The following is a 27123-nucleotide window of genomic DNA, read 5'->3' as shown; positions in this document are numbered from 1 at the left end:
AATCACAGTATTAGAATCACTGGCTACTCTTGTCCTGCTCTTTCTTTTAGCCTCTAGCAATTATTAAGTGCTTTGAAACATATGAAAAGATTTTCATCCTTAAAATGTGGTTTCAGGAACTACATATAGTGGTATGATTCTTCCAAAACTCTGTGTAGGTTTAGTAGGTTTTAACCCTTAACAGGGTGAATGTTTTGTTCCCTTAGTCCAAAGCCAACTTGGAATTGTCTGAAGACTTCCACCATTCAGACAAGTTTCTATTTCAGTAATCTTTTTCTTCTGTTCTTGAAAATTAAACATTTATCTATTAGGGACTTGGCCTGTTGGGTGAAGGATTCAAGTTTTTGGACTTTATCTTTTGGGGGCTGTTTTGAATTTGTTTTGGTTTTTTATATATTTGGACCTATTTGCAATTGTGCAGTATTACTGAATTGATAGATTACAAAAAGCTGAATGTGAACAAAATTGTAGTTTTGTGAATTTGAGTGGACTGCCATATAGCAAAAGAGTTTGAAGTAAAAATTTCCTGGGTCCAAATGGCCAAAAATTTTCTAGATCAGCATCTTTCCAAGTGTGTTTTAGGAACCTCTATGGGTATTGGGAGGAATAGAGAGAGAGGTGGGATTGGACTATGCAATAAGCTAACCCAATGACTAGGTGACAACTAAGGCTCTGTCAAAGGGCAGAGCAAGTGTAACTCCCTTATTTTTATATCTGCTTCTTATGCTGAAAGTTGGACATGGGAACAGATACTGTGTTTAGTAGTCATCACTTCCCCTCCTATGTTTCACTGGCAACTTCTGCTTGAGAATAACGTTCTGAAAATGAAGAGTCATTGCTTTTTGAATCAAACTGCGTGGGATTCTCAGCCCATCGTAGGGTCCTTTTAATTCACGGTACTGCAGGCAGCTGATGGCAGGTTCTGTAAGATGGCACAAGGGGAACTCTGTAGGTTAGAACTCTGGGAGGTTGTAAGCATGAGTGTAATTATGACCCTAGACTGGATTAGCTGGGACAGATGAAAACAGAGCTACCCACCTTAAAGGAAGAGAGAAGATGATGTTAACTCTTTGTCCCTTGCCTGTTACTCATTTTCATTTCCTCTTCTACCCTTTGTCTATTTTTTCATCTTTTTTCTCTAGAAAGCCTTTCCTGTCTTTATTTCTCTTTTTTATATTTTTTCTCTTTTTCTTTTATTTTGTGCATTCTTATTTTATCCTGGTTCTGTCTTCTCTTCAATGTCTCATTGAAAATGATAGCTTTCTTATTAATCTTGGGTGTTTGTGAGATTAAGCAAGAATAAGAAAGCTACAAGGCCTCTGAGATCCATAACTTTATTAGTATGATCCCAGATCCTAAAAGAAACCTGAGGATTAATTTACTAGCTTACTGTTTTTTCTGAATGTTGAATTCCTTGACCTGCAAACACATATTTATTAGCCTGACTCAAACGATGAAGCTATTAAAACTTCGGAGGAACATTGTAAAACTCTCCTTATACCGACATTTTACCAACACGCTTATCTTGGCAGTGGCAGGTAAGTCTAGGATTTTCTTCTTGCAGTTTAAATGTGATTTGTTTAGAACAGATTCTTAACCTGAGAGGGCTTGGGTGGGCATAGAAAGTTTTGTCCATTTCACTTGGGAAAAGGGTTCTTAACTTTTGTCAAATTCTCAGAAAGATCTATGGTTTAAAAAAAGTTAAGAACCATTTATTTCATGTATAACAGCTGAAAAATCAACCTCATGTAATTTCAGCTCTTAGTATATTCCTCTCTTGTCTCCATTCTTTTTCTGAGGCATTCTTTTTCTTGAGGTAAGTTAGCTTGAGTGCCAAATAGCATTTAGATTCCTTTTAGAAGATATTACCCCATGCTTATTTGGTTTTATTAAATAGCAATAGAATTGTAGATGAGGGTACATTGCTGTTATAGTGTTTTTACATATGTCACTAAGCACACATGAAATACAGACATTAGGTGGATGTAGCCAAACTAGGCTAACTTGCCTACCTCTTTGTCCTTGTACCAGACATAGAATAGTGAGGTCTGATCTGTGATCGGAACCAGCTCTTCTATTTGTGTTGTAGTCATTTTATCAACCATTTTTTTATCTGACCAGCCAAAGAAAAATTAGCATCACTATACTAAAAATAAAAGAAGGAAAAAAATTATGTTGATAATGTTGGAAAAAGGCATATTTCCAATACCTTCTGTTTTAATTCTGAAGATTACTGAAGTAGCCAGATGGCAAATAAAATTATTACAAAACTATTCTTTAAGTATAGAAAGGATTGACAAGAGTATGTATCATGAGCCTTGCTGATAGTAGGTGTTCAGTAAATATGTATTGAATACATTTGTTAAAACACCTAATAGAAAATGATGATGTATGGGGGGTTTGGAGTATGTGGAATTCCACTTAATCAGAAGTGGGGGAATATAATTGGGGATATAAACCAGCATTCATACCCTGACCAGGTTTTTCATTTACTATTAGCATCTATTGTATTTATCATCTGGACAACCATGAAGTTCAGGATAGTGACGTGTCAGTCGGTGAGTTATAGCACATATGTTTATGAATAGTATACCGTCTTATACACAGGTAATGATGTTGATGACAATGATAAGGTTCTTGTAGATGCACCTTATAAGAAATTAGGGCTAGTGCTCCACTTTTAAGGTTATAATACTTTCCTGCTCCTAAGTATCCTATACTGTCATGGTGCTTGGTATGGTAGTTGGTATGGTATGGTAGTTGCTTTTTGTTTTATGACTATATATCCAAATATTGGGAGAGAATTTTTTTTTTCCCCTTTTTCCCTTTTTTTTTTTTTTATTTTATTTTTTTTATGGGAGAGAATTTTGTAAATGATAATCATAGTCTGTTATGATCTTGCCTTAACTAAAAATCTGGAACAAGAAGTCCAGAATATTAAACATTAAGTACGATTTGTTGGAATAATAATAATATTAGTAATAATAATAATCTGAGTAGAAGCCATTTCCTTAAGATCTGAGCTAAAAGACTGGCCAATAGGATTTCTTTGGAGGGAGCTAAGGCTCTATTTTGGTAAAAATAAATAAATGAAAATTACAAAATATAACAACTTAATGTTATTATCTCTTCCTTATAAAAAAACCTTTCCTTAAAGATTCTTAGCTATGATGAAGCTTTGATACATACTCTATTCAGTGGTGCCTTTTTTTCTTCCTACAAAGAAAGAAACTATATTCATTAACTTTGTTTTCCCAGCACTTATCACAGTACTGAGCAAATAGTAGGCTCTTAGTAAATATACTTTGAATGAATAAATAAGTGATTCTTGTTCTATGCCAAGGGCTTTGTGAACAAAGGGGTAAGCTAATGTATATAAATGTTGTACTTTCCCCTTACTGTAGGACTGGCGGGAGCTGTGGGTAGATGATGCCATTTGGCGGTTGCTGTTCTCCATGATCCTCTTTGTCATCATGATTCTTTGGCGACCATCTGCAAACAACCAGAGGTTCCTGGACTTTTCGTATTTATTCTGCTAACCATTAAAGGGCATGTCAGCAATTAGGGATGGTACACTGGAGACAGTGTCAGGCTATGTCATACAGTGGAAGGAACAATGGGCCTGCAGTCAGGAGAATTGGATTCCTATCTCAGTTCTCTTCTTAACTTGCTTTGTGATTTTTGGCATGCTGCCTCTTTTCACCTCTCTGTTCCTAGTTTCCTTTCCAAATAATGAGGAGGAGTTAAATGAAGTGATGTGAAGTCCCTTTCAACACTGACATTTTCTAATAATACATAGACATACCTTGGAGATATTGTGGGTTCAGTTCCAGACCATCATTATAAGAGTGAATATTATATATATACACATATATATAAATAAAGTGAGTCACACAAATTTTTTGGTTTCCCAGTACATATAAGTTATGTTTACACTGTAATGTAGTCTGGTAAGTGTGCAGTAGCATTATTTTTTTAAAAACATACATCATTCCTTAATTAAATACTTTATTGCTATAATATGCTCATACTGAGACACCAGGTGAACACATGCTATTGGAAACATGGTGCCAATAACACCTGCATGATGCAGGGTTGCCACAGACCTTCAGTTTGTAAAAATTGCAGCATCTTCAAACCTCAGTAAAACATGATAAAATGAAGTATGCCTGTAGATATTTATATAGTAAATAAAGAAGGTAGATACATTTTGTCGCTTGTAATGAGAGTCTCCTGTCCAGAAGGAAAGAAAAATTTCTATAGTCAGCAGCCCAGCTCACTTTGTAATAATAGAAAGGATAAAATGAAAACTTAAGTGACTTTGAAATTAAAAATTCACAGGTGAGGCCGGGCGCGGTAGCTCACGCCTGTAATCCTAGCACTCTGGGAGGCCGAGGCGGGAGGATTGCTCAAGGTCAGGAGTTCGAAACCAGCCTGAGCAAGAGCGAGACCCCGTCTCTACTATAAATAGAAAGAAATTAATTGGCCAACTAATATATATATAGAAAAACTTAGCCGGGCATGGTGGCGCATGCCTGTAGTTCCAGCTACTCGGGAGGCTGAGGCAGAAGGATCGCTTGAGCCCAGGAGTTTGAGGTTGCTGTGAGCGAGGCTGACGCCATGGCACTCACTCTAGCCTGGGTAACAAAGCGAGACTCTGTCTCAAAAAAAAAAAAAAAAAATTCACAGGTGAATTTGATGTGTCCAACTATAAGCAAATCTTAATTATTTAAGAACTGCCCATCTTTTTGTGAACATCCATGCGTTTGTTTCCCTTTTTTCCTCTTCCCTTGCATTTAGACAGTTAAGAGCTTATATTTAACCAACCACACTACCAAAGAAGGAAAAGGGTAAGGTGGTATAACTATAATCAGACATCCCAATGAAAGATTAGGAAAGAAAATAGGGACATCCTTTTACTCCATGAAAATAGCCTTGTTATCTTTTCATTATGCACTTAATATATGTTCATTTTTTAAAAAAGTCAAACAATAGAGTAAAAACAAGATAGAAAATAAAGGAGATCTGAAATCATACTGTTTAGAAAGATCCTAGACCTTCTGGGGAACTGTCTGTTAATTACTGGTTACTTGATAGCTATATTTTTAAAAGCTTCCCTTCCCGAATCATTTAAAAAATCTTTACATTACCTTCCTTTTTCCTTTCTCTCCTTTTTCTTTTAAAACATTGCCCATTCCTCATGACTTCTTGTTAACCGCCTAATATGGTGTATCTTTCCACATTTTATTCCTTGTTCAAATATGAAATCTTCCTTTACTCTCAGAACAGTACATTATGGAAATTCCTTCCAAGATATCTAGTTTAAATTGAACTCATTCATTTTCATGGATGGCATAATATTACTTGGTGCATATATGGTACAGTTAAATTAACTTATTCCCCTATTAGTGGGCATTTGGGCTGTTTCCAGTTTGAGGTACTCCAGGATCCTCAAGACCATTCATCTGTTTAGTGATTCACTAGTAGGATGCATGGGACTCAGCATGTAGTTGTACTTACAGCTAAGATTTATTACAAGATGGCTGGGCACAGTAGCTCATGACTGTAATTCTAGTGCTCTGGGAGGCCAAGGTGGGAGGATCGCTTGAGCTCAGAAGTTCAAGACCAGCCTGAGCAAAAGCAAGACCCTGTCTCTACTAAAAAAATAGAAATAAATTAGCTGGATAGCTAAAAATATATAGAAAAAATTAGCTGGGCATGGTGGCACATGCCTGTAATCCCAGCTACTCGGAAGGCTGAGGCAGAAGGATCGCTTGAGCCCAGGAGTTTGAGGTTACTGTTAGCTAGGCTGATGTCATGGCACTCTAGCCAGGGCAACAGAGCAAGCCTCTGTCTCAAAAAAAAAAAAAAAAAAAAGATTTATTACAACAAAACAATGGTGTCAGTAAGGAAAAAAGCACAGGTAGAGTCTGGAGAAATCCATATTTTCTTTCCTTATGTTCTCTTTCCCTTTTCTGAGTAAGTACATGAAGTATATTGCTTTCCCCAGCAACAAAAATGCAATGACAGATATACATTGTTTCTATCCAGGAAGGTCCATTAGACACTCAGCACTTGGGGTTTTTAAACGAGGGTGTTACCTCCTCCCAGCCAAATATGTGACAATATCCACAGAGAGTATTGTCAACCAGGGAAACTCACCTGAGCCTTAGGTGTCCAGAGTTTTTATTGGAGCTCAATCACATACTACCTGCATGACTGACGTTTAGTGTCCAACCCCTCCTGGTAGTCAGACTAATACCTTATCATACAAGTTTTTTTTTTTTTTTTTGAGACAGAGTCTCACTTTCTTGCCTCGGCTAGAGTGAGTGGCATGGCGTCAGCCTCGCTCACAGCAACCTCTATCTCCTGAGCTCAAGCGATCCTCCTGCCTCAGCCTCCCGAGAAGCTGGGACTACAGGCATGGGCCACCATGCCTGGCTAATTTTTTATATATATTTTAGTTGGGCAATTAATTTCTTTTTATTTTTTTATAGTAGAGACGGGGTCTCGCTCTTGCTCAGGCTGGTTTTGAACTCCTGATCTTGAGCAATCTGCCTGCCTCAGCCTCCCAGAGTGCTGGGATTACAGGCGTGAGCCACCGAGCCCGGCCAGAGTTTTTTCTAAAGTAACCACAGTGTTGTTTCTTTCTTGCCAAATAGTCTTCCTGCCTCTTTTCTGATTCTTATATTATTATGTTGGCTAGGCCCTCCTGTATAATACTTAATAGAGGCAATGAGAGTGGGCCTCTTCATTTTATTCTGACTTTAAATGCTTCTCAAATACCATTAGCTATGATATTTACCATGGAATTTTGTTAGTTACCCTTTTTTTAAAATTTTTTTTAATTTAATTTTTTATGTATTTATTTATTTATTTTTTTGAGACAGAGTCTCACTTTGTTGCCCAGGCTAGAGTAACATGGCATCAGCCTAGCTCACAGCAACCTCAAACTCCTGGGCTCAAGCAATCCTGCTGCCTCAGCCCCCTGAGGAGCTGGGACTACAGCCATGTGCCACCATGCCCGGCTGATTTTTTCTATATATATTAGTTGGCTAATTAATTTCTTTCTATTTATAGTAGAGATAGGGTCTCGCTCTTGCTCAGGCTGGTTTTGAACTCCTGACCTCGAGCAATCCGCCTGCCTTGGCCTCCCAGAGTGCTAGGATTACAGGCGTGATCACTGCGCCCGGCCTGTTAGTTACCCTTTAACAAGTTACAGATGTTCCCTACTAGTCCTAGCTCATTAAGAATTTTTATCATGAAAGGGCAATTTAAAAACAAGGTAGAATGAAAATAGTAGATAATAGTAAAAATGGAAAAGTAGAGTGTGAGGTCAAAGCAAAAGCATTGTAGGAATTACCTGTCTGGCAGCTGCTGTGCTGAGTCTCTTGGAAGTTGTGAAGGAAAGTCATCTGAGATGTACTAGAGCCAGAGATCAAGCCTCCATCTCATTTAGAGATGTGGTCTCACTCTGTTGCCCAGGCTGGAGTGCAGTGGCACAATCATAGCTCACTGCAGCCTCAAACTCCTGAGCTCAAGTGATCTTCCTTCTTTAGCCTCACGAGTAGCTGGGACACCATGTCTGGCTAATGAAAACTGAGATTTTAAATTACCTGGAACACACAAGATTAGGCTTCTTTTCTCTTAACTCCTAATTTGAAGGCTGAGATCTTAAATCAGGTGAGAATTTACTTAACTCTATGTGATATATCCTTACAAATGAACATTCATTGAATACTTACTAAATATATCAGGGATTGTTTTAAGCACTTTATTTGTAATGATTTCTTTATTTTTCACAAAACACCCCCATGAGTAATTTTCTATTATCCCCTCATTTGCAGATGAGGAAACCAAGGGTACAGAAAGTAATTTGTCCAAGGTCACAGGTAGCATGTAGCTCATAAATATGGTTGTGCTTCTCCCTTGCTGCTAATGTAGGCAGTTAAGAGCTTTTCAAACAGGAAAAGTTATTTTATTATTCATTAAACTGATTTTACGAATTATTGTAATTGCAGTTTCAATAATTAGTTTTGTAAAATCCAAATAGTGGAGTGGTTTTTGTAGTTTTTCCTTATGTTCTTTCTAATTTTTTCCTTATATTCTGCCTTTGTTCTGTCAGGTTTGCCTTTTCACCATTGTCTGAGGAAGAGGAGGAGGATGAACAAAAGGAACCTATGCTGAAGGAAAGCTTTGGTAGTGACAAAATTCACCTTTTATTTGTGCTTTAAATATTTTTTTAATATTAAATACACTGTTATTATTTTATAACTGTATAATTGTTCCTTAATTTGGTATGGGATAAAGTCAGGGTTAAGAGAAAATAAGGATGAGTCTTAAGATGAAGCCGTGGTAAATTCAGTAAATAATTGTGCAGTAAATGTCCAATTTACTTGCTAGAAGTAAGCTGAAAATTTAGCTTTGATCTTCCCAGTATAAATGTAAAAATGGAGAAACATCTGTTGTATAATTCACAAGTGTCATTAAGCTTGAAATAAAACTTTGAGTCTATTTTTTCAATCATTGCTGGTCTGTTGGCAAAGTTAACCAATCTAAATTTTTTATTCTACAGAAGGAATGAAAATGAGAAGTACCAAACAAGAACCCAATGGAAATAGTAAAGGAAACAAAGTAGTAAGTATGACTTCTTTTCCTTTTTTGGTCTTTGTCTTATTCTCCAGCCCTTGGTGGAACTCAACAGTTATATATAGGCCTTAATGATTTTTGTACATGTGTTATGATTAAGCTTGCTTTATAAGTCCTTTAATAGATATTACATTTACATTTTAAAAACAGATAGCAAGTGAGTCTAAGATCTAGTAATCTTTAACTAGATGGTTTGCTACAAACTTTATAAAAGTACCAGACCAGTCTGATTATTGTATTCAATGTTTTTCACCAATGAACTAACTCATAGCCTCATTAATAACTATTTTTTTTATTTTTTTCAGTCAGGAGATTGTTTTATTAGAACTGGGCATTCACTTTACAGTAATGGGCTTTAGAATTTATCTCAACTTTAAGGAACAAAGCCTGCATGCCATAAACACTAGTAGCTATTATACCACTGAGAGGAGGACATTTAAGTCTGTAGGACATTATTTTCTATTTCTGCTATATAGTTTTAAAAACTAAACTATTTGGTCAAAGCCAGAGCAGTTAGGCAAGAGAAAGAAATAAAGCCATCCACATTGAAAAGAAAAAAGTTAAATTGTCCCTGTTACAGACAACATGTTCTTATACACAAGAGACCCTAAAAACCCTACCAAAAAACTGTTAGAACTAATAAGCAAATTAAATAAAATTAAAGGATATAAAATCAGCATAGAAAAGTTCTTAGTATTTCTGTGCACCAACAACTTTTGAACTATTCAAAAGTTAAATCAAGAAAAAAGTCCCATTTATAATAGGTACACAATAATAAAATACTTAGGAATAAACTTAGCCAAGGAGCTAAAAGACCTATATAGTGAAAACTGTAAAGCACTGATGAAAGAAATTGAATATACAAATAAATGAAATGTTACACTGTGTTCATGGATTGGAAGAAGTAATATTGTTAAAGTGCCCATACTACCCAAAGTGATGTACAGATTCAGTGGCATCTGTCAAAATTCTGATGACATTTTTCACAGAAATAGAAAAAACAATCCTAAAATTCATACGGAACCACAAAAGACCTTGAATAACCAAAGCACTCTTGAGCAAAAAAGAACAAAGCTTAAAAGCATCACACTACTTGACTTCAAAATACACTGCAAAGCCATAGTAATCAAACAGCATCATGCTGACATAAAAACAGATACATAGACCAGTGGAACAGAATAGAAAGCCCCAAAATAAATCCACACATTTATGGTCAACTGATTTTTGATAAAGGTGCCAAAAACACAATGGGAAAGGGACCATTATTTCAATAAACCATGTTGAGAACACTGGATATCCGCATGCAAAAAAATAAAATTAGACCCCTATCTCACATCATGTACAAAAATCAGCTCAAAATGAATTAAAGCATTAGTGTCACTAAAGTTGGTATTCAACCCCCCACTGCTAAATTTGACTGGCTTAAAAAAAAAAAAAAAATGAATTAAAGGCTCGAAATAGATGTAAGACCTGAAACTATAAAGCTACTAGAAGAAAACATAGGGGAAAAGCCCTATGTTATTGGGCTGGACAGTGATATTTTGGATATGACCTCAAAAGTATAAGCAACAAAGCAAAAATAGAGGAATGAGATTACATCAAACTAAAAAGCTTCTTTCTGCATATTAAAGGAAACAGCAGAGTGAAAAGACAGCTTGCAGAATGGGAGAAAATCATGTGCAAACCATACATTTGATAAAGGGTTAATATCCAATTTATATAAGGATCTGAACTCAATAGCAAAAAAACAACCCAATTAAAAAATGAGCAAAGGACCTGAATAGATATTTCTTTAAAAAAGACCTACAAATGGCCAAAAGGCATGTGAAAATATGCTCATCATTACTAATCATCAAGGAAACGCAAACTGAAACCATTTTCAAACTGAAACCCCCGTTAAAATGGCTATTATTAAAAAGAAAAAAGATATAACAAGTATTGGCAAGGATGTAGAGAAAAGGGAACCCGTTGTACGCTGTTGGTGGGAACGTAAGTTAGACAGCCATTATGGAAATTGGCATGGAGATTCCTCAAAAAAATAGAACTATCATATGGTCTAGCAATCCTACTACTGGGTATATATTACTATCTAAAGTAAATGAAATCAGTATGTCAAGGAGATATTTGCACTCCCATGTTCATTATAGTATTATTCACAATAGCCAAGATACGGAATCAGCCTAAGTGCTTGTCAGCAGATTAATGGATAAAGAAAATGTGGTATATACACACAATGGAATGAATAGTAACTATTTAGTCTTCAAAAAGAAGGAAATCCTGTCATTTGTGACAACAGGAATGAACCTGGAAGACATGTTAAGTGAAACAAGCCAGGCACATAGAGACAAATAATCTTTGTCTTATATTGCTCTTATATGTGAGATCTAGAAAAGTTCAACTCATAGAAGCAGAGGGTAGAGTGGTAGTTACCAGGGGCTGGGGGAAATTGGGGATATGTTGGTCAAATGTATTTTTAGAAAATTATTTGACTTTTCTTTCAGTAGTCCCATTTGTTATGTGAATGTACTACTTTAGAGTTACAAAAGACTAAAGATTTTAAGACCTTAAACTTCTTATTTGAGATATATTATGTGGTTCATTTTAGTAACAACTGATATTTGTATGTTCCCAGCAGGAAGATGATTTGAAATGGGTAGAAGAGAATGTTCCTTCTTCAGTGACAGATGTGTAAGTTTTTGAATCCTATTATTGAATCCACTAGGATCCTATTTTAACGTTAGTACTACTTTTTTTATTCTTTTAAATGAATGTGCTGAAGAGCATACTAATGAGAATATAAGATATTGAAAATGATTTAAAAATTAGGAGTAGGCCGGGCGCGGTGGCTCACGCCTGTAATCCTAGCACTCTGGGAGGCCGAGGCGGGCGGATTGCTCAAGGTCAGGAGTTCAAAACCAGCCTGAGCAAGAGCGAGACCCCGTCTCTACTATAAATAGAAAGAAATTAATTGGCCAACTAATAAATATATATATATATATATATATATATATATATATATATATAAATTAGCCAGGCATGGTGGCACATGCCTGTAGTCCCAGCTACTCAGGAGGCTGAGGCAGAAGGATTACTTGAGCCCAGGAGTTTGAGGTTGCTGTGAGCTAGGCTGACGCCACAGCACTCACTATAGCCTGGGCAACAAGCGAGACTCTGTCTCAAAAAAAAAAAAAAAAATTAGGAGTAATACACAAACAAATAATTAGGATGATTCATTCAGATGACATTTCTGTTTAGAAAGATTTAACATATAGTAGATCTTTCTAAAATCAATGAAATAATCCTTTTGAAGTTTTTTAGTTCCTTTCCAGGGCCATGATTTTAATGAAACATTGGTCCTATCACATTCTAGAACATGTTTTGTTTTCTCTATATAATTCCTGATAACTCTGATACTCTGATGTTTGCCTTTTTTGTCCTAAAAGGGCCATTAATAAATACAAATCTTAGATAATTATCATAAAAAGAAACTTTAAATTGCATTCATTATCTTACTGTCCTTTTTTGAGACAGCATCTCCATCACCCAGCCTGGAGCACAGTGACAACATCATGGCTCACTGCAGCCTCAAACTCCTGGGTTTTGCCTCAGTCTCCTAAGGTGCTGGGATTATGGGTGTGAGGCACTATGCCCTGTCCCACTGTCTTTTTATTGCTTTATTTTACATTTTTCAATTTAATATCTCTCTCTCTTTACAGAGCACTACCAGCCCTTCTGGATTCAGATGAGGTTAGTAATCAAATCATGTGCATAAACTATGGATCTGATGACTTAATAGGAAGTCATGAGTCTTCTGTTCACTGAGATTCAATTTATTTGACTCAGTAATGGCCTAAACAATTATGGTTGGTATAGTTGAAAAGGACAAGAATGGAAATGCTGATCTATTTAGGTTATTAAGTATGGAATGTCCGATTCCCTTAAGTACTAAGTTTGACAGTTGATGTTTCTGACATTTCACTTTGACATTTATTTATTTATTTTTATTGTGAAGGCACATCCTCATTCTTCCAAACACACATTTTGGCTTATGATTATCTTTCAATTTTTTTTTAGAGCAATTTTTGTGAAACCACGGATAAGTCAAAAATATGTGTTATTTTCAAATATGAGTTCTTTCATGGAACCACTGTAGCACAGATAGCTCGAAATATCGATGACATGTTTAGGAAGGATGTGGCTAATGAACGTATAGTATGTCAGTGGTTTGAGAAGTTCTGTTCTGGTGATTTTAATCTTGAAAATAAGCTATGTGGGCAACCTGAGACCAAGGTGGATAATGATGAGCTGAAAGCTGTAGTGAAAGTGAATCCATCTCAACCTACGTGTGAAATAGCAGCAAGGTTTGACAATACTATTCCAACAATATTCGACCATTTGGAACAAATCAGCAAGGTAAAGAAGTTGGATAGATGGGTACTGCATGAATTAAATGAGCATCTGAAGAGAAATCGTCTTGAAGCTTGCCCTTTTTTGCTGTCACAGCATAAAGGGGAACCATTTCTACACTGTAGTGTTAAATGTGATGAAAAACAGATTCTTTTTGACAATTACAAGCATTCAGCACAGTGGTTGGATAAAGATGAAATGCTGAAATACAGTCCAAGACCAAATATTCATTAAAAAAAGCTAATAGTGTCTGTTTGGTGGTCCAGCACTGGTTATCCACTACAGCTTCATGAAACCTGGTCTGTTGATTACAGCAGATGTCTTCTGCAACCAATTGGAAGAAATGATGAAGATGCTTGCAATTAAGCAGCTGAGATTGGTCAGTAGAGATAGGTTAATCCTCTTACAAGACCATATGTTGCAAAAAACAATACTACTCAAATTATAGAAGCTGGACTTGGAAACTGTCTGTCATCCACCGTATTCACTAGACTTTGCTGCAACTGACTTCCATTTCTTCCAGGCTTTGGACCACTTCTTGCCTTGCAAGGAAAAATATTCAATTCTCAACATGCTGTTGAAAATGCCTTTCATGATTTAATCGCCACTTGCTCTCCAGGCTTCTTTGCTGCTGTCATAAACAAGATACTGTTAAGGTGGCAAAACTGTTTCGATAGTTTAGGCACATACTTTGATTAATTGTATTGCTTCTTGTTTGAGATAAACTAAACTTTTGATTCAAAACCGGACATTTTATATTTAATGACCTAATAGCTTAAACATTTAAGAATGTTTCCTTTCTTTACATATGTCTTTCTTTACATGTCCCCCTTTTCTTTTCCACAGTTATATGGTTCAGTCTTGAGAATGTTTTTGTTTAAATTGGGCAGCAAATTACCATACTCTTTACTGTCCAGTTCCTTTGTCTTTTAAGAAATGCACATTTAACCCCAATCTAATCTTGGCAAAAATAATAGGGAAAAATATTGAGAGAGGAATATAATAGACCAAAACAATATGTAAGTTAAGTTACCTACTATTTAATATTATGTGTGTCACTGCCTTCTTCAGATAATAAGGATTATAATTAATACCTCTAAAATTGGATTTTAATTTTGTAATTTGCCTGCATATAGTTCATCTAGATGGCTTCACCTGAAGTCTTATGTTAGAATTGTGTCCTGGATTCATGAAAACTAGTTGTAGACATGTTCCAAATATTAGATTATTCTTGAGTCTTTTCAGAAAGCCTTTTGGGAGCATCTTGTCTGATTATGACTCACTGTGTTGATTTGGCTGCTAAAAATGATTTTGTTCATTTCCCATTTATTTGCTATGTGGTGCAAGATATACAGTGTCAATATCCTTAGCTGTTCTATGCATTATAGTAATTGAGAACTCTACCATTCAGATTTGAACCTATCCACGTAAGACTTTGCTTTCTGTGTTGTATTCTGTAGTTCCCAGATTTCCTTCTTGGAGTCTTTCTTTGCTAATTGTTTGCCTTTAGGGCTTCCCTTCAGTTCCACAGTCATGCTATATTCCTACCAGAGAGGGCTGATTAAGTAAAACCTGATTGTGCCATTCATGGCAATACAGGTTTACTGTAGTACTTTTGTTGACACTGAGTTCAACCATCTGTTTATATTTTCCTCTTTGAAAAACTATGCAAGACTTTGCAGGTATACATAATAAATGTCAAGGCTATGGGGGCAGGTAAGAAAACATAACAATGAGCTCTGCCCTCTTAATCCTTTTAGTGTACATTACAGCATTATTAAGTATCAGTACAATGTTGTACAGCAGATCTCTAGGACTTTTCATCTTATTTAACTGAGGTGGTATACTCGTTGAATAGCAGCTCCTCCTTACCCCCTCCTCCAGCCCCTGGCTTCCACAGTTCTGCTTTCTGCTTCTATGATCCTTTTGTGACTCATTTATTTCACTTAACATAATGTCTTCAAGGTTCATCCAAGTTATGGCACATGTCAGAAGTTCTTTCCTTTTTCAGGCTGAATAGTATTCCATTGTATGTATATACTACATTTCCTTTATCCATCCCTTGATGGACATGTGGGTTATTTCTGTATCTTGGTTATTGTGAATAATGCTGCAATGGAAATTGGAGTGCAAATATCTCGAGACCTTGCTTCATTTCTTTTGAGTATATACCCAGAAGTGGGATTGCTGGATCATGTAATAGTTCTATTTTTAATTTTTTTTTTTTTTTTTTTTTTTTGAGACAGAGTCTCACTTTGTTGTCCAGGCTAGAGTGAGTGCCGTGGCGTCAGCCTAGCTCACAGCAACCTCAAACTCCTGGGCTCAAGTGATCCTTCTGCCTCAGCCTCCCGAGTAGCTGGGACTACAGGCATGTGCCACTATGCCCGGCTAATTTTTTATATATATATATCAGTTGGCCAATTAATTTCTTTCTGTTTATAGTAGAGACGGGGTCTCGCTCTTGCTCAGGCTGGTTTTGAACTCCTGACCTTGAGCAATCCGCCCGCCTCGGCCTCCCAAGAGCTAGGATTACAGGCGTGAGCCACAGCGCCCGGCCTCTATTTTTAATTTTTTGAGGAAATTTCACATCCTTTGCCCATTTTCTAATTGGGGTGGTTGTATTTTGCTATTGAGTTGTAGGAGTTCCTTATATATTATGGATATTAATTCCTTATCAGAATCAGTGACATACCACATTTCATGTACCACATAATGACATGTGGTCTATGATGGACTACATATATGACAGTGGTTCCATAAGATTATAATACTCTATTTCTACTCTACCATTTCTATGTTAAGATATACAAATACTTACCATTATGTTACAGTTGCTATAGTATTTAGTACAATAAAATGCTGTATAGGTTTGTAGCCTAGGAGCAACATGCTACACCATATAACCTAGGTATATAGTAGGCTATATCATCTAGGTTTGTGTAAGTATACTCTATGATACTCGCACAGTGATAAAATGACACGTATCTCAGGATGTATCCCTGTCGTTAAGCAATGCATGACTGTATGTGGTTTGCGGATATTTATTCCAATTCTGTGGATCACCTTTCATTCTGTTGATTATTTCCTTTGTTGTGCAGAAGCTTTTTAGTTTGACGTAGTCCCATTGGTCTATTTTATTCTTGTTGCTTCTGCTTTGGTGTGATGTCCAAGAAATTATTGCCAAGACCAATATCAACAAGCTTATGTTTTCCTAGGTTTGCAGTTTCAGGTCTGATGTTTTAAGTCTTTCATCAATTTTGATTTGTTTTTGTGTGTGTTGAAAATTAGAGTCCAGTTTCATTCTTTTGCATATATATCCAGTTTTTCCAACACCATTTATTGAGGACACTATCCTTTTCCCATTTTGTAAGACCAGTTGACTATATGTATGTAGGTTTATTTCTGGACTCTATTTTTGTTTCACTGGTCTGTGTTTTTATGCCAGTACTATGCTGTTTTAATTACTGTAGCCATGTAATATATTTTGAAATTAGGAAGTTGCTCCAGCTTTAGTTTTTTTACAAAGATTGTATTGGCTATTGGGGTCCTTTTTGGTTTCCATATGAATTTTAGGATTTTTTTCTATTTCTGTAAAAACTGCCATTGGGATTTTGACAGGGATTACATTGAATCTATAAATTGCTTTGGATAATATGGACATTTTAATGATACTAAGTTTTCCAATCCATGAACATATGGTATCTTTCTATTTATTTATGTCTTTAATTTCTTTCATTGGTGTTTATAGTTTTCAGTGTATAAGTCTATTACCTCCTTGGTAGGTTTATTCCTAAGTATTTTATTCTTTTTGATCCAATTGTAATAGGTTTATTTTCTCAATTCCTTTTTAGGATAGTTGTTAGTGTATAGAAATGCATCTGATTTTTGTATGTTGATTTTGTATCCTGCACAACTGTATGTTTCCAAATCTTCATAGATGTTTAGGAACCATTGCTCTAAACATTTAATTAACATAAACAAGTACTTGTGAAAAATGTGTGTTTGGATAGTCTCTGTGGAAGATATTTGGAATGTAGACCATTTTAAACAAATATACTTAGAATAAACCCTTTTTCCCCCCCAGGAGCGAATGATCACACACTTTGAAAGATCCAAAATGGAGTAAAGAATGGGAAGATTTGCAGTCGAAGATGGCTACTATCAGGGAAGAGATCAGCTTCTGTGTCAGTCTTCTACACTGCTCCATAGGATTAAAGGAGGCAATGACATCCTGATCTGTTCCTTGATCTTTGGGAATTGGAGTTGGCAAGAGGTGTCAGAATGAGGAGAACATCTTATTGAAAATAACTTCATAAGATGAGAAAAATCTACAAGCTTCTTATTTACAACATTGATGACCTTTTCCCTCCCAAACCCTGACATGGATGTTTATGCAACTTATGTGTGTTGTTCCTGAAATTTCTATAATATTTCAGTTGTTTAATCTGTCAAACTAAAAAGTTTAACATCTTCTAAAGGACCGTGTCAACACCATAATATGTAATCTCCAGGAGCAACTGCCTGCAATTTTTATTTATTTAGGGAGTTACATAGGTGATGGGGGAAATTATTAATTATCTTTCATTTACCTGAGAAGTCAAGGTTCCATCTTGGAGAGGTAGTTTTAAGAAAAAAAGGGCTCTTCTTAGTTAAGGAGCCATGGTTCTATTGATTAAAAGAAAAAAAAAAAGAGAGAGAAACTGTTACAGTGTGATGCAGATCATTTAAAAGAGCAAAATCAAGTGCAATTTTGTTTACAAATGGTGTATATTAAAGATTTTTCTATTTCAGATGTACTTTAAAGAGAAATATTAGCTTAACTCTTTTGACATCTGCTATTATGACACATCCCATTGCTGGCAATGTGGTGCACACTCCGAAACTTTTAACTACTGTCTTGTAAGCCTTCAAGGGTGGCATTGTGGAGTCCTAGGCAATGCTTTGTTTGCCTTCATGCCATTCACTGGGTGTTGCACTAGATGCAGAGAGCTGCTCCATCTAAGTGCTGTGATTGAGCACCCTGCTATTGGGACTGTATGCTTCAGAAGAGGGAGTTATACAAAGGAAACAGGTGCTGCTGGCTTAATTTAAACAGTAATTCTTGCATGAAGTAGTGTGGAGGCCCTGGACTGCTGCTCTTTCTTTAGGATTTGACTGTTCTAATATCTGGTGTTGGTTTAGAGACTGTTTATAAGGGACATCACAAGGTGATGGGATTCATTTGAAACATTATATTTCTGTTTTAATGGTTTTATTCAATTTTGCCTTCCCAAGAGTTTTGTTCTATGTAAAAAGTTCATGCCACTTTTTAATATAAAAAATTTTAACAAAATTAATATATTTTTCTCATTTTTTTCAAACTTTCTCTAAAGACCCTTCTTTCTCCCAAACTCTCTCGTAAAAAGTTTCTTTCCACAGCTTTTATTATAGGTTGTCATATTTCCTGTTGAAATCAATGACCACATGACCACAATATTCACTAACTCATAAGCTAGTGAAAGTGTTAACATTCAAGTAGTTTCTCTATAGCTCTTTATTATAGTGATTTTTTAAAAAGTCACCTAGGCAGTATCTCTAAGGAACAATATGAAGAACTGACTCTAAGGCTAACTCATCAACAAAAGGCTGATGATACTGTCCTGTACTGCTGCTGAATACTAAAACTTAAATGGATAATAGTTATAATGCAGTAGGATAGTTGGTCAAATACTTTATGAGGCTGGTTTGATGTTTATTTGAGACTAGGGGGGAAAAATGATTGTGTTAATAAGCAGGAAGGTACAGTACAAATTCTATAGCCTGAGGCTTGATAATTCTACTGAAATTGCTTCCTGTGTTTCTGAGATTGGATATAGTGTGTCATTTCTTAGGACAGGTTCAGAAGGAATTTATAGTTTCACATTGACCTGTTACCTTAGAGTTTATATTATTTGTTTTGGTCTTGGGCCTGGAACTGAAAGGTATTAGGCCTTCTTCCAGCACAACACTTGGTAATTCTAAATTTTTAGGAAGCTTCTGTGGTGAAAATCAGCCATAACACAAGATTTGTTTAGTCATTTTTGTGTTTCTGACTCCTTGAAAATATACTTCCATTTGATTATCAGAACAGTGTTTGATAAAAATGAGACAAATATCCCTAGTTTAGTTTACATATGAAGAAACTGACATTGTATAAAAATAAAGTGACCAGGACTAGTTTTTTGACTTCATTTCGTAGACTCACCCTTTTCTTTTACATTTTTGCTTTAAACCCCAATACTTAATTTTATGACTTACCTTCTTAGGGGCAAGTTACCAGACACAGATTATTCTTACAGCTCAAACTCAATTTTGTTGTTTTATAAGTCTCCTGGGGGAATACTAAGGTAACCTCAGGTAGCACAGGACCAATAGGAGGAAGGAGCCATGACACTTACCTTCCTAAAAGGAATATTAGGATATAAGACACAGCTTTGGGTAGTTTAATTGGTAGGAATGTGACCATCAATTTAAAAAGGGGTTTATTGTACTGGTTTCCAAGAGTTAGTGAATCCACTCGTGCTGTCTAAATGTCCAGGGACCAGTAACATCAGCAACACCTGAGAGCTTGTTAGAAATGCTGGATTGAGGGCCCTATTCTCGTCCTACTGAATCAAAATATCCATTTTAACAGTATCTCCAGGTGATGCATATGCACATTAAATTTGAGAAGCATTGGCCTCAAACAATGGTTCTCTCAGCCAGTGTGATTTTGCCAGGTGACATTTGGCAAAGTAAGACGTTGTGGGTTATATCTCTGGAGAGAGGGTGCTAATGGCATCTGGTAGGTGGAGGTTAGGGATGCTGTTATACAATCCTACACTCCACAGAATAGCCTCCTTCCCCCAAACAATTATCCTGCCCTAAATATCAGTAGTGCTACAGTTGAGAAACCCTAGCCTACAATGGTGGTTCTTAAGCTTCTACGTACATGGACTCATTTTGGGGTTTATTAAAACATAGTTACTGTTCCCCTCTAGAATTTCTGGTTCAGTAGAGTTGGGATGAGGCCTCAAACTTTTTATTTCTAACAAGTTCACAGATGCTGCTGATGCCGATCTAGGGACCACACTTTTACAACCACTGCCCAGAACAACTTTGAAATGTAAAGGTAAGGTACTTGAACCAGTTGGGATATAATGGTAATACTAAAACACAAGTATTTATTGAGTGCTTAGAGTGTGCCAGGTGTTGCTAAGCGCTTACGAGACTTAGATCATAGGCATTTACTTTAAAATCATTTTGCAGATTAGGAAAGTAAGTCCTCTAAAGATTAAATTTCCTAAACAACACAGTTCATTTCCTAAATGACAGCTCTCTATCTCAGCTCTGACGCCAAAGCCCTAATTCTTAACCACCACGCTTACTGCCTAGGACAGTTCTAACATTAAGAGCTATTTCCTTGTTAAGCCTGTGGCTATACTTCGAATGGAGCAGTTCTGGATCCTGAGAACCCAAGGACCAGTAAATTCCTTGACAGTGTAGTGGGCGGAAGGGGCGGGACTGCGGCTGCGGAAGGGGCGGGCTTAATGAGCAGGACGTCCGGTGTTGACGATTGGCTGTGTTGCTGAAGGGCCTGTAGCTGGGGTTTCTGGCTGGGTTTTGGTCTGCTCTTTCCCCAGTGTTTTTCAGGACTCTACCCCGGCCCGGCACACTTGGGGCGAGACGGCGGCGGCGACTTTTTCCTCGCCGCCATGCACGACGCTTTCGAGCCAGTGCCTATCCTAGAAAAGCTGCCTCTGCAGATCGACTGCCTTGCTGCCTGGGGTGAGCCGAGGGGCCACGGGGCCGAGGCGGGGTCAGCGCCGGAGCGAGTCGGATTTTTCGCGAGGCTGGGGAAGTGGACAGGCGTCAGGTTGTTGTGGGCTTCGGTCGGATGCTGCCGGAGAGAGGCCTGGGATGAGGGAGGGCAGATAGATGACCACTGGCTATAGACAGCGATGTCTGCGGAGCTGCTTGGGCGAACCCCAGGGATCCAGTCATTTTAAGAATGTTCCATCTGCCTTTGCGCTCTGTGCAGAATTGGAGGTTGAGCTTTCCTTTTAGTTGTGCTAAGCTTTGGCCCATTTCGATTCCCAGTAAGTCTTCAGTTTAGAGGGGCAAAGCAGTGGGAGGTTCTCAGCCTGCCAGGAGCTTGAACTTGTCCAGATGATTATGTTGTTTTCTAGATGGAAGGCAACACTGGTTATGGGGCATTGAGTAAGTTAACACTATATACTTCCCCCGCCCCTTAGTGATCATTCATTGTTCACTTCTCATTCCTACAGGTAGCTCACATAGTTACTAGCCTCTTAATCTAACCAAGTGGGTGAATACCTTATATCCAAAGTAACCAAGTTAACTAACTCTTGTAGGTAGAAGAGTATCATTCCAGACTGTCATGAAACCTAACCTATGAAAACTTGCTTAATCCTTTTGGGGTTGACTAGCACAGAAAGCAGGGTCAGGCATCTCTTGTGTACTCTGGAATACAAATGAAAGTTTCAGGATGCTACCCTTGACTCTTAACTGTGAACAGTGGGCCCACGAGTGGTCGGTCTCATAGCAGCCCCTAAAGACCAAGAAAATAATTTCAATCTTTCCTATTAGTGTTTGGACCCTGGAATCAAGGACTGTAAAAAAGTAGCTCAGAACTCTTAATCAGATTGTATACTGAACTAGATACCCATGATGGGCCTCATGGAATCTTAGTGGTGAATGGCATCCTATGCATCATGTGTTCATAGTGCCACATGCAAGTGTCATCCTTGAAGAGTTCTTCATGGCCTCTTCAGTAGGGTTCTTTCACTACAAATCTTCATATTCATGTGTATCCCTCCTCTAGCAGCTCTGGACCTTTTTAAAATCACACCTCCATAGTAAGCCGACCTAGTTCTTTGAGTTAAGGGGAGAATCCTACCTCCTCTAGACATCTCAAGAAAACCTCCATTTCCTGTCATTAAATGATCTAAGTAAAATTAAAAAGAAATAGAAAAAAAAAAAAAGAAATAAAAAAAAATACCTGACACTGCACAGAGGAATTCATTTCCCTGTTGCTTCGTCAAATATGTATTAGGTGCCTACATAGGCCATTCTCTCTGCTAGGGACAGGAATACAAGGATGAATAAGAAACAGTGCCTGTGCTCCTAGAACACACACTTGGGGACAAAGACATATGGACAGATAATGATACGAGGTAAAATGATACTAGAGACATATGCTGCCTATTACTACAACATGGAGAAGGGGTACCTAAGTCAGCTAAGGACATATGCTTCTGAAAGAATGAATGCAGCTGTTGTCACACTTGACTAGACTTGTCAGAATCCTTGACTCTGATCCTCTATGGAAACATTAGTTCATATTTCACTTAGACTCTCTCACAAACTCTACTTTGTCACAGTAAAGTTTTCTTGTACCTGTACTTTTCAGAAACACAGTTTTGAAATGGTAGGTAGCTTTCGGTTTTCCCTGATCACCCACCAAACAGGAGAAATGCTCTTTGCTTCCTAGGGTGCTGTGGTAGAAATTGGCCTACAAGAGGCCATTTACTGCCTCCTGCCTCAAAATTACTTTATTTCCATATTTTAGGAGCAATAATTATTGCTGTTTCTAGGCATTACCCCCTTTTGTACATTGTGTCCTTAGATAGAAAGTTTGTCCAGGAAACTTCAGGAACCAGATCCACAGGGCCAAATAATATTTGAGCTGGAATGTGTCTTAGAGACACCATAATCTATCTCCTGGGAAGTAGAAATGAGGACAACACTGATAATGATGGTTTCTTCCTAAACTCCAAAGTTGCATAATCTCGCTGCCTTTCAGCCTCTTCTTTTGGATGTCTAGTAGCATGACCAAAACAATTCTTGATTTTATTCCCCTCAAACATACCTGTCCTCTCTGTATCCCACATCTCAGCAAATGGCATCTCTGTTTACCTCTTTGACTAAGGCCAAAACCTTGGAATCATTCTTGACTTCTCTCATTGTCCTTTATGCTACATCTGATCCATCAGCAAATTTTGTCTGCCCACCTGCAGAATAAATCTAAAATCCAGTCATTTCTCCTCATCTCTACTACTATTGCCCTTGATGAAAGCACTATCATTTCTCATCTGAATTACTGTAATAGTCTTGTGACTGATCACCCTGTGTTTGTCTTTGTGCCATTTTTAGTTTTTTATCTACACAGAGATAGGATGAACCTTTGAGAACCTAAATCTGATCACATTTCTCCTCTGCTCAAACCCTGCAGTGGTATCATACAACAACTAGAATAAGTTCCAAAGTCCTTACCATGGCTGGCAACACCTGACATGGTCAGGCCCTGGTTACTTTCTTGACTTTATCTTTTACATGCTTACCCCTTCTAGGGGTCCTCAAACTACTGCCCGCGGGCCAAATGCAGCCCGCTGAGGACATTTATCCGGCCAGCCGGGTGTTTTTGCCGATGCTGCCTGTCCTGCTTAGCAGCCGACTGGTCCTGGGCCCATAGTGCGCATGTGTGGAATGTGCGCCACACTCTCCAACGGCCCTCCAACAGTCTGAAGGACAGTGAACTGGCCCCTGTTTAGTTTACTTTTTTACTTTTTATTTATTTATTTTTTGAGACAGAGTCTCACTTCGTTGCCCAGGCTAGAGTGAGTGCCGTGGCGTCAGCCTGGCTCACAGCAACCTCAAACTCCTGGGCTCAAGCAATTCTTCTGCCTCAGCCTCCCGAATAACTAGGACTACAGGCATGTGCAACTATGCCCGGCTAATTTTTTCTATATATATTAGTTGGCCAATTAATTTATTTCTATTTTATAGTAGAGACGGGGTCTCGCTCTTGCTCAGGTTGGTTTTGAACTCCTGAGCTCAAACGACCCACCCACCTCGGCCTCCCAGAGAGCTAGGATTATAGGCGTGAGCCACCGCACCCGGCCAGGCCCCCTATTTTAAAAGTTTGAGGACCCCTGCATCTTTTCTGGTACTGGTCACATTTCCTTGTTTCATGAATGCACAAAGCACATACCTACCTCAGGGCCTTTGCACTTCTGTCTTCTGCCTGGCACTCTTCCGCCCTACTACATATGGCTCATTTCTCATTTCATTCAGGTCTCTGTTGAAATGTTACCTAAATCAGCAAGACCTTTCCTAACTGTCCTATATCAAAGAGGTTGCCACGTCCACCAATGTGCTATTTTCTTAGCCTTGTCTTTCTTCTAGTCATGGATCACCACCTACTATTACTTTATATATTTAGTTATTATATTATTATCTGTCTCACTCCACATTAGAATATAAGTTCCCTCGGGACAGGAACTTTGTTTTGTAGATTGCTATATCTCCAGTGTTCAGAACAGTTCCTGGCTATTCATTAAATATTTATTTAATTAATGAATAATAATAAATAAATAATAGCCCTATTTATTGAGTACTAATCTGTTATAGGTATTTATGAAATAATAGCGACTTAATTTTACAAAGGAAGAACTTGGGGCTTAGAGAATTTAAGGAATTTTTCCACGGTCATATGTTCAGTAAATCATGTCTGATTCTAGAGCATGGACCCCAAACTTCAATGTATGTTCAGAGCCTGTAAAAAATGCAGACTTCATGTGTATGTGTATGTCAGTATGTGTGTATGTACATAGTATATTTTCCAAAGGAACAATGAAAGAATAAACCAAAAATTAGTAAAATGATACCTATAGCAGAAGGGAGAGAACATGGTAGAATGGACAATGATGGAAGCTAGACTTCTCATAGTTTTAGCTTGGAATTATGTAAATATTTCATAAAATTTTAAAAAATTAAAATTTAAATGCAGATTTCAGGGTACTAGCCCAGAATCATTAAAGCAGAATCTCTGCATGCAGAGCCCAAGAATGTTCATTTTTAGTAAGTCCAGGTGATTCCAATGCAGCTAATGAGGATTATGCTTTGAGAAACTGTCTTTGCCATTTGACTACCTTATTCATTCATCTCTGTGTTCCCCACAGTGGCCAGCATAGGGCCAGGAATGCGATTGTTTATTACATGAGGTGGGACTCTGTTGTACTGTTGGATGGAGCTTCATTAGGATAATTATGAGCAACAGGGCCCAGCCTTACTCACTTCCCAGGAGGGGTCAAGTCCAACCTGTGGCTCAAGGTTAGACCATCAAGAGTTTTTGAGGGCTGACTGGTGCTTTGTTTATGTGTGTGTGGCCTGTTTATATAGTATGTTCCACTCTCTGTCATGCAACACTGTATTAGGTCTCAGAAGGGACTGTCCACCTCATGCTGTGCCTGTTCTGTAGGCTTGTTCTGTGTGCTGTGTGTGAACAGCTGTGTTACACAGTGACATGTCCTAGAGAGTGGTCAGGTCCTCTGGCTACCTGAGCCCCCACTGGCTTCCGTAAACAAATCAAGCCTTTTCAAGGCTCTGTGCTGTTAGCACATCTGGATGACGCACTGTTTGTCCTTACAAGTTTGAGGATTAGGAATAAGTATGTGTGTGGTGCTTTTAATATTTAAAAGAAAGTTGTTAACAAATACTTTGCATATATAAGTGCATTTCTCCTCAGCACCGCCAAGTGAAAGCTTCAGAAGGGTCAAATAAAATTTCAATTAAATTTTCTTTAAATTTCAGTGAACTTTATCTGATTCTCTTTCATAATTAGTAGAGTAGACATTTGATTTCTAAAAATCTACTGGCAAATAAACATTTTAATAAAAATGGAAAACAGACTCTTAAATGTCACGTTTAGGAGTTAGGCTTCATATTTTGGTAGTGCAGCTTCATTGGACTGTTTAAGCCCCAAAGTGACAGCATCAGGGATCTGTTCTAAGATAACTGACAGTGAAGATGAAAGAAGGCATGGAGTGAGACCAGTTGAAGCTGTTGCAGGAGTCACTGGAAAGACTGAGGGAAGGGGCTGTCACAAGCTGCCTTAGAGGCAAAATTGATACACCTTGGCAAATTTTGGAGGAAACTGAGGGTGTTGAAGAGATAAATAAAAACAGAACCTGGCAGGGGTTTGAGGGGCAGAGTAGAGAGAGAGGGATGGGGAAGCTGGTTGGCCTTTTGGTTATAGATTTTTTATGTATGCTATGAGTGAATTTTTTAAAAGAAAATTCACTTCATTTTATTTATATCTGAAATATCAATGGATATCCTAAAAATCAACTTTAGTATTGCCAAATTGCCTAATTTTGTGATATCCATAACAGAGTTCTAAACATAATATCTTTTTTTTTTTTTTAAACAATTAATTTATTTCTATTTTTGGTAGAGACGGGGTCTCGCTCAGGCTGGTTTCGAACTCCTGACCTTGAGCAATCCGCCCGCCTCAGCCTCCCAAAGTGCTAGGTTTACAGGCGTGAGCCACCACGCCCGGCCATAAACATAATATCTTTTATAAAGTAAACATTGCAAACTGAAACTTTTTTCCATATTCTGCTCCTGCATAAGTCTCCAGCATTCCATTAGAGCTAGTGTTATTTTTGATTTCAACTTATGTCATTAAAAGCACACCATGTCTTACTTTCTGTGTCTTGCCTTTCCTTTAAGACACAAAAGAAAAGAAAATGGAATCACTATCTTTCTGGACAACTGAGAACATCATCCTGGAGAACTGTGCATCATGACCTGTCTTTATAAATATAACTACTGCCTTTCAGACAATCTCTGGCGGACACTCATTCTTCTGACTTGGGTTGCCTTAGCAAGTGCACCATAGCATGCCGTTAGGAATCAGACAGATTGGGGTTGGAATTCCTACTCTGCCACTTACCACATATGTGACTGTGGACAAGTTAGATATCCCCTAGGCCTCAACTTCCTCATGTCTAAAATGAGGATTTTAAAAAAGGACTTACTTCAAAGGATAGTTGTGAGGATTAGTGAAATACCATATGATATATCCTTAGCACTTCCTAAAACACAGCGCTTACGCAATAAAGGTTATCTATTTGTACCATCATCCATTATTTTATTTACAGAGGATCAAGAACCAAGAGAGTTTATGAAAGGAATGAGTGAACCTTTATGTTATCAAAAAGCTGAGGAAATATCTGTACATGCTTATCTTCCCTGAATGATGTA

The 27123-nt window shown here is 37.6% G+C and overlaps 2 protein-coding genes across 8 annotated transcripts in view; both read left to right on the top strand.

Moving 5' to 3' along the window:
• Positions 1–18392, top strand: part of TMEM87A (transmembrane protein 87A) — a 48564-nt gene extending 30172 nt beyond the window's left edge. For 4 of the 7 annotated variants that reach the window (XM_076004274.1, XM_076004273.1, XM_076004277.1 and 1 more), the window contains 8 exons: positions 1434–1538; positions 2500–2558; positions 3405–3508; positions 8126–8199; positions 8576–8637; positions 11282–11337; positions 12366–12396; positions 17141–18392. In XM_076004274.1, the coding sequence (XP_075860389.1) occupies positions 1434–1538; positions 2500–2558; positions 3405–3508; positions 8126–8199; positions 8576–8637; positions 11282–11337; positions 12366–12396; positions 17141–17182 (533 nt within the window). In that variant the 3' untranslated portion in view covers positions 17183–18392. The remainder of the gene's footprint in view (positions 1–1433; positions 1539–2499; positions 2559–3404; positions 3509–8125; positions 8200–8575; positions 8638–11281; positions 11338–12365; positions 12397–17140) is intronic. The other 3 variants (XM_076004275.1, XM_076004279.1, XM_076004278.1) reach the window with 1 other exon arrangement.
• Positions 18393–20603: 2211 nt separating this feature from the next.
• Positions 20604–27123, top strand: part of VPS39 (VPS39 subunit of HOPS complex) — a 47148-nt gene continuing 40628 nt past the window's right edge. The window contains exon 1 of the mRNA XM_012766521.2: positions 20604–20841. Coding sequence (XP_012621975.1) covers positions 20769–20841 — 73 coding nt within the window. The 5' untranslated portion in view covers positions 20604–20768. The remainder of the gene's footprint in view (positions 20842–27123) is intronic.

The sequence above is a fragment of the Microcebus murinus genome, chromosome 6, assembly GCF_040939455.1.
Source record: "Microcebus murinus isolate Inina chromosome 6, M.murinus_Inina_mat1.0, whole genome shotgun sequence".
In the NCBI taxonomy this organism is placed as follows: Eukaryota; Metazoa; Chordata; class Mammalia; order Primates; family Cheirogaleidae; genus Microcebus; species Microcebus murinus.
This window is presented reverse-complemented; position numbering and strand designations above follow the sequence as displayed.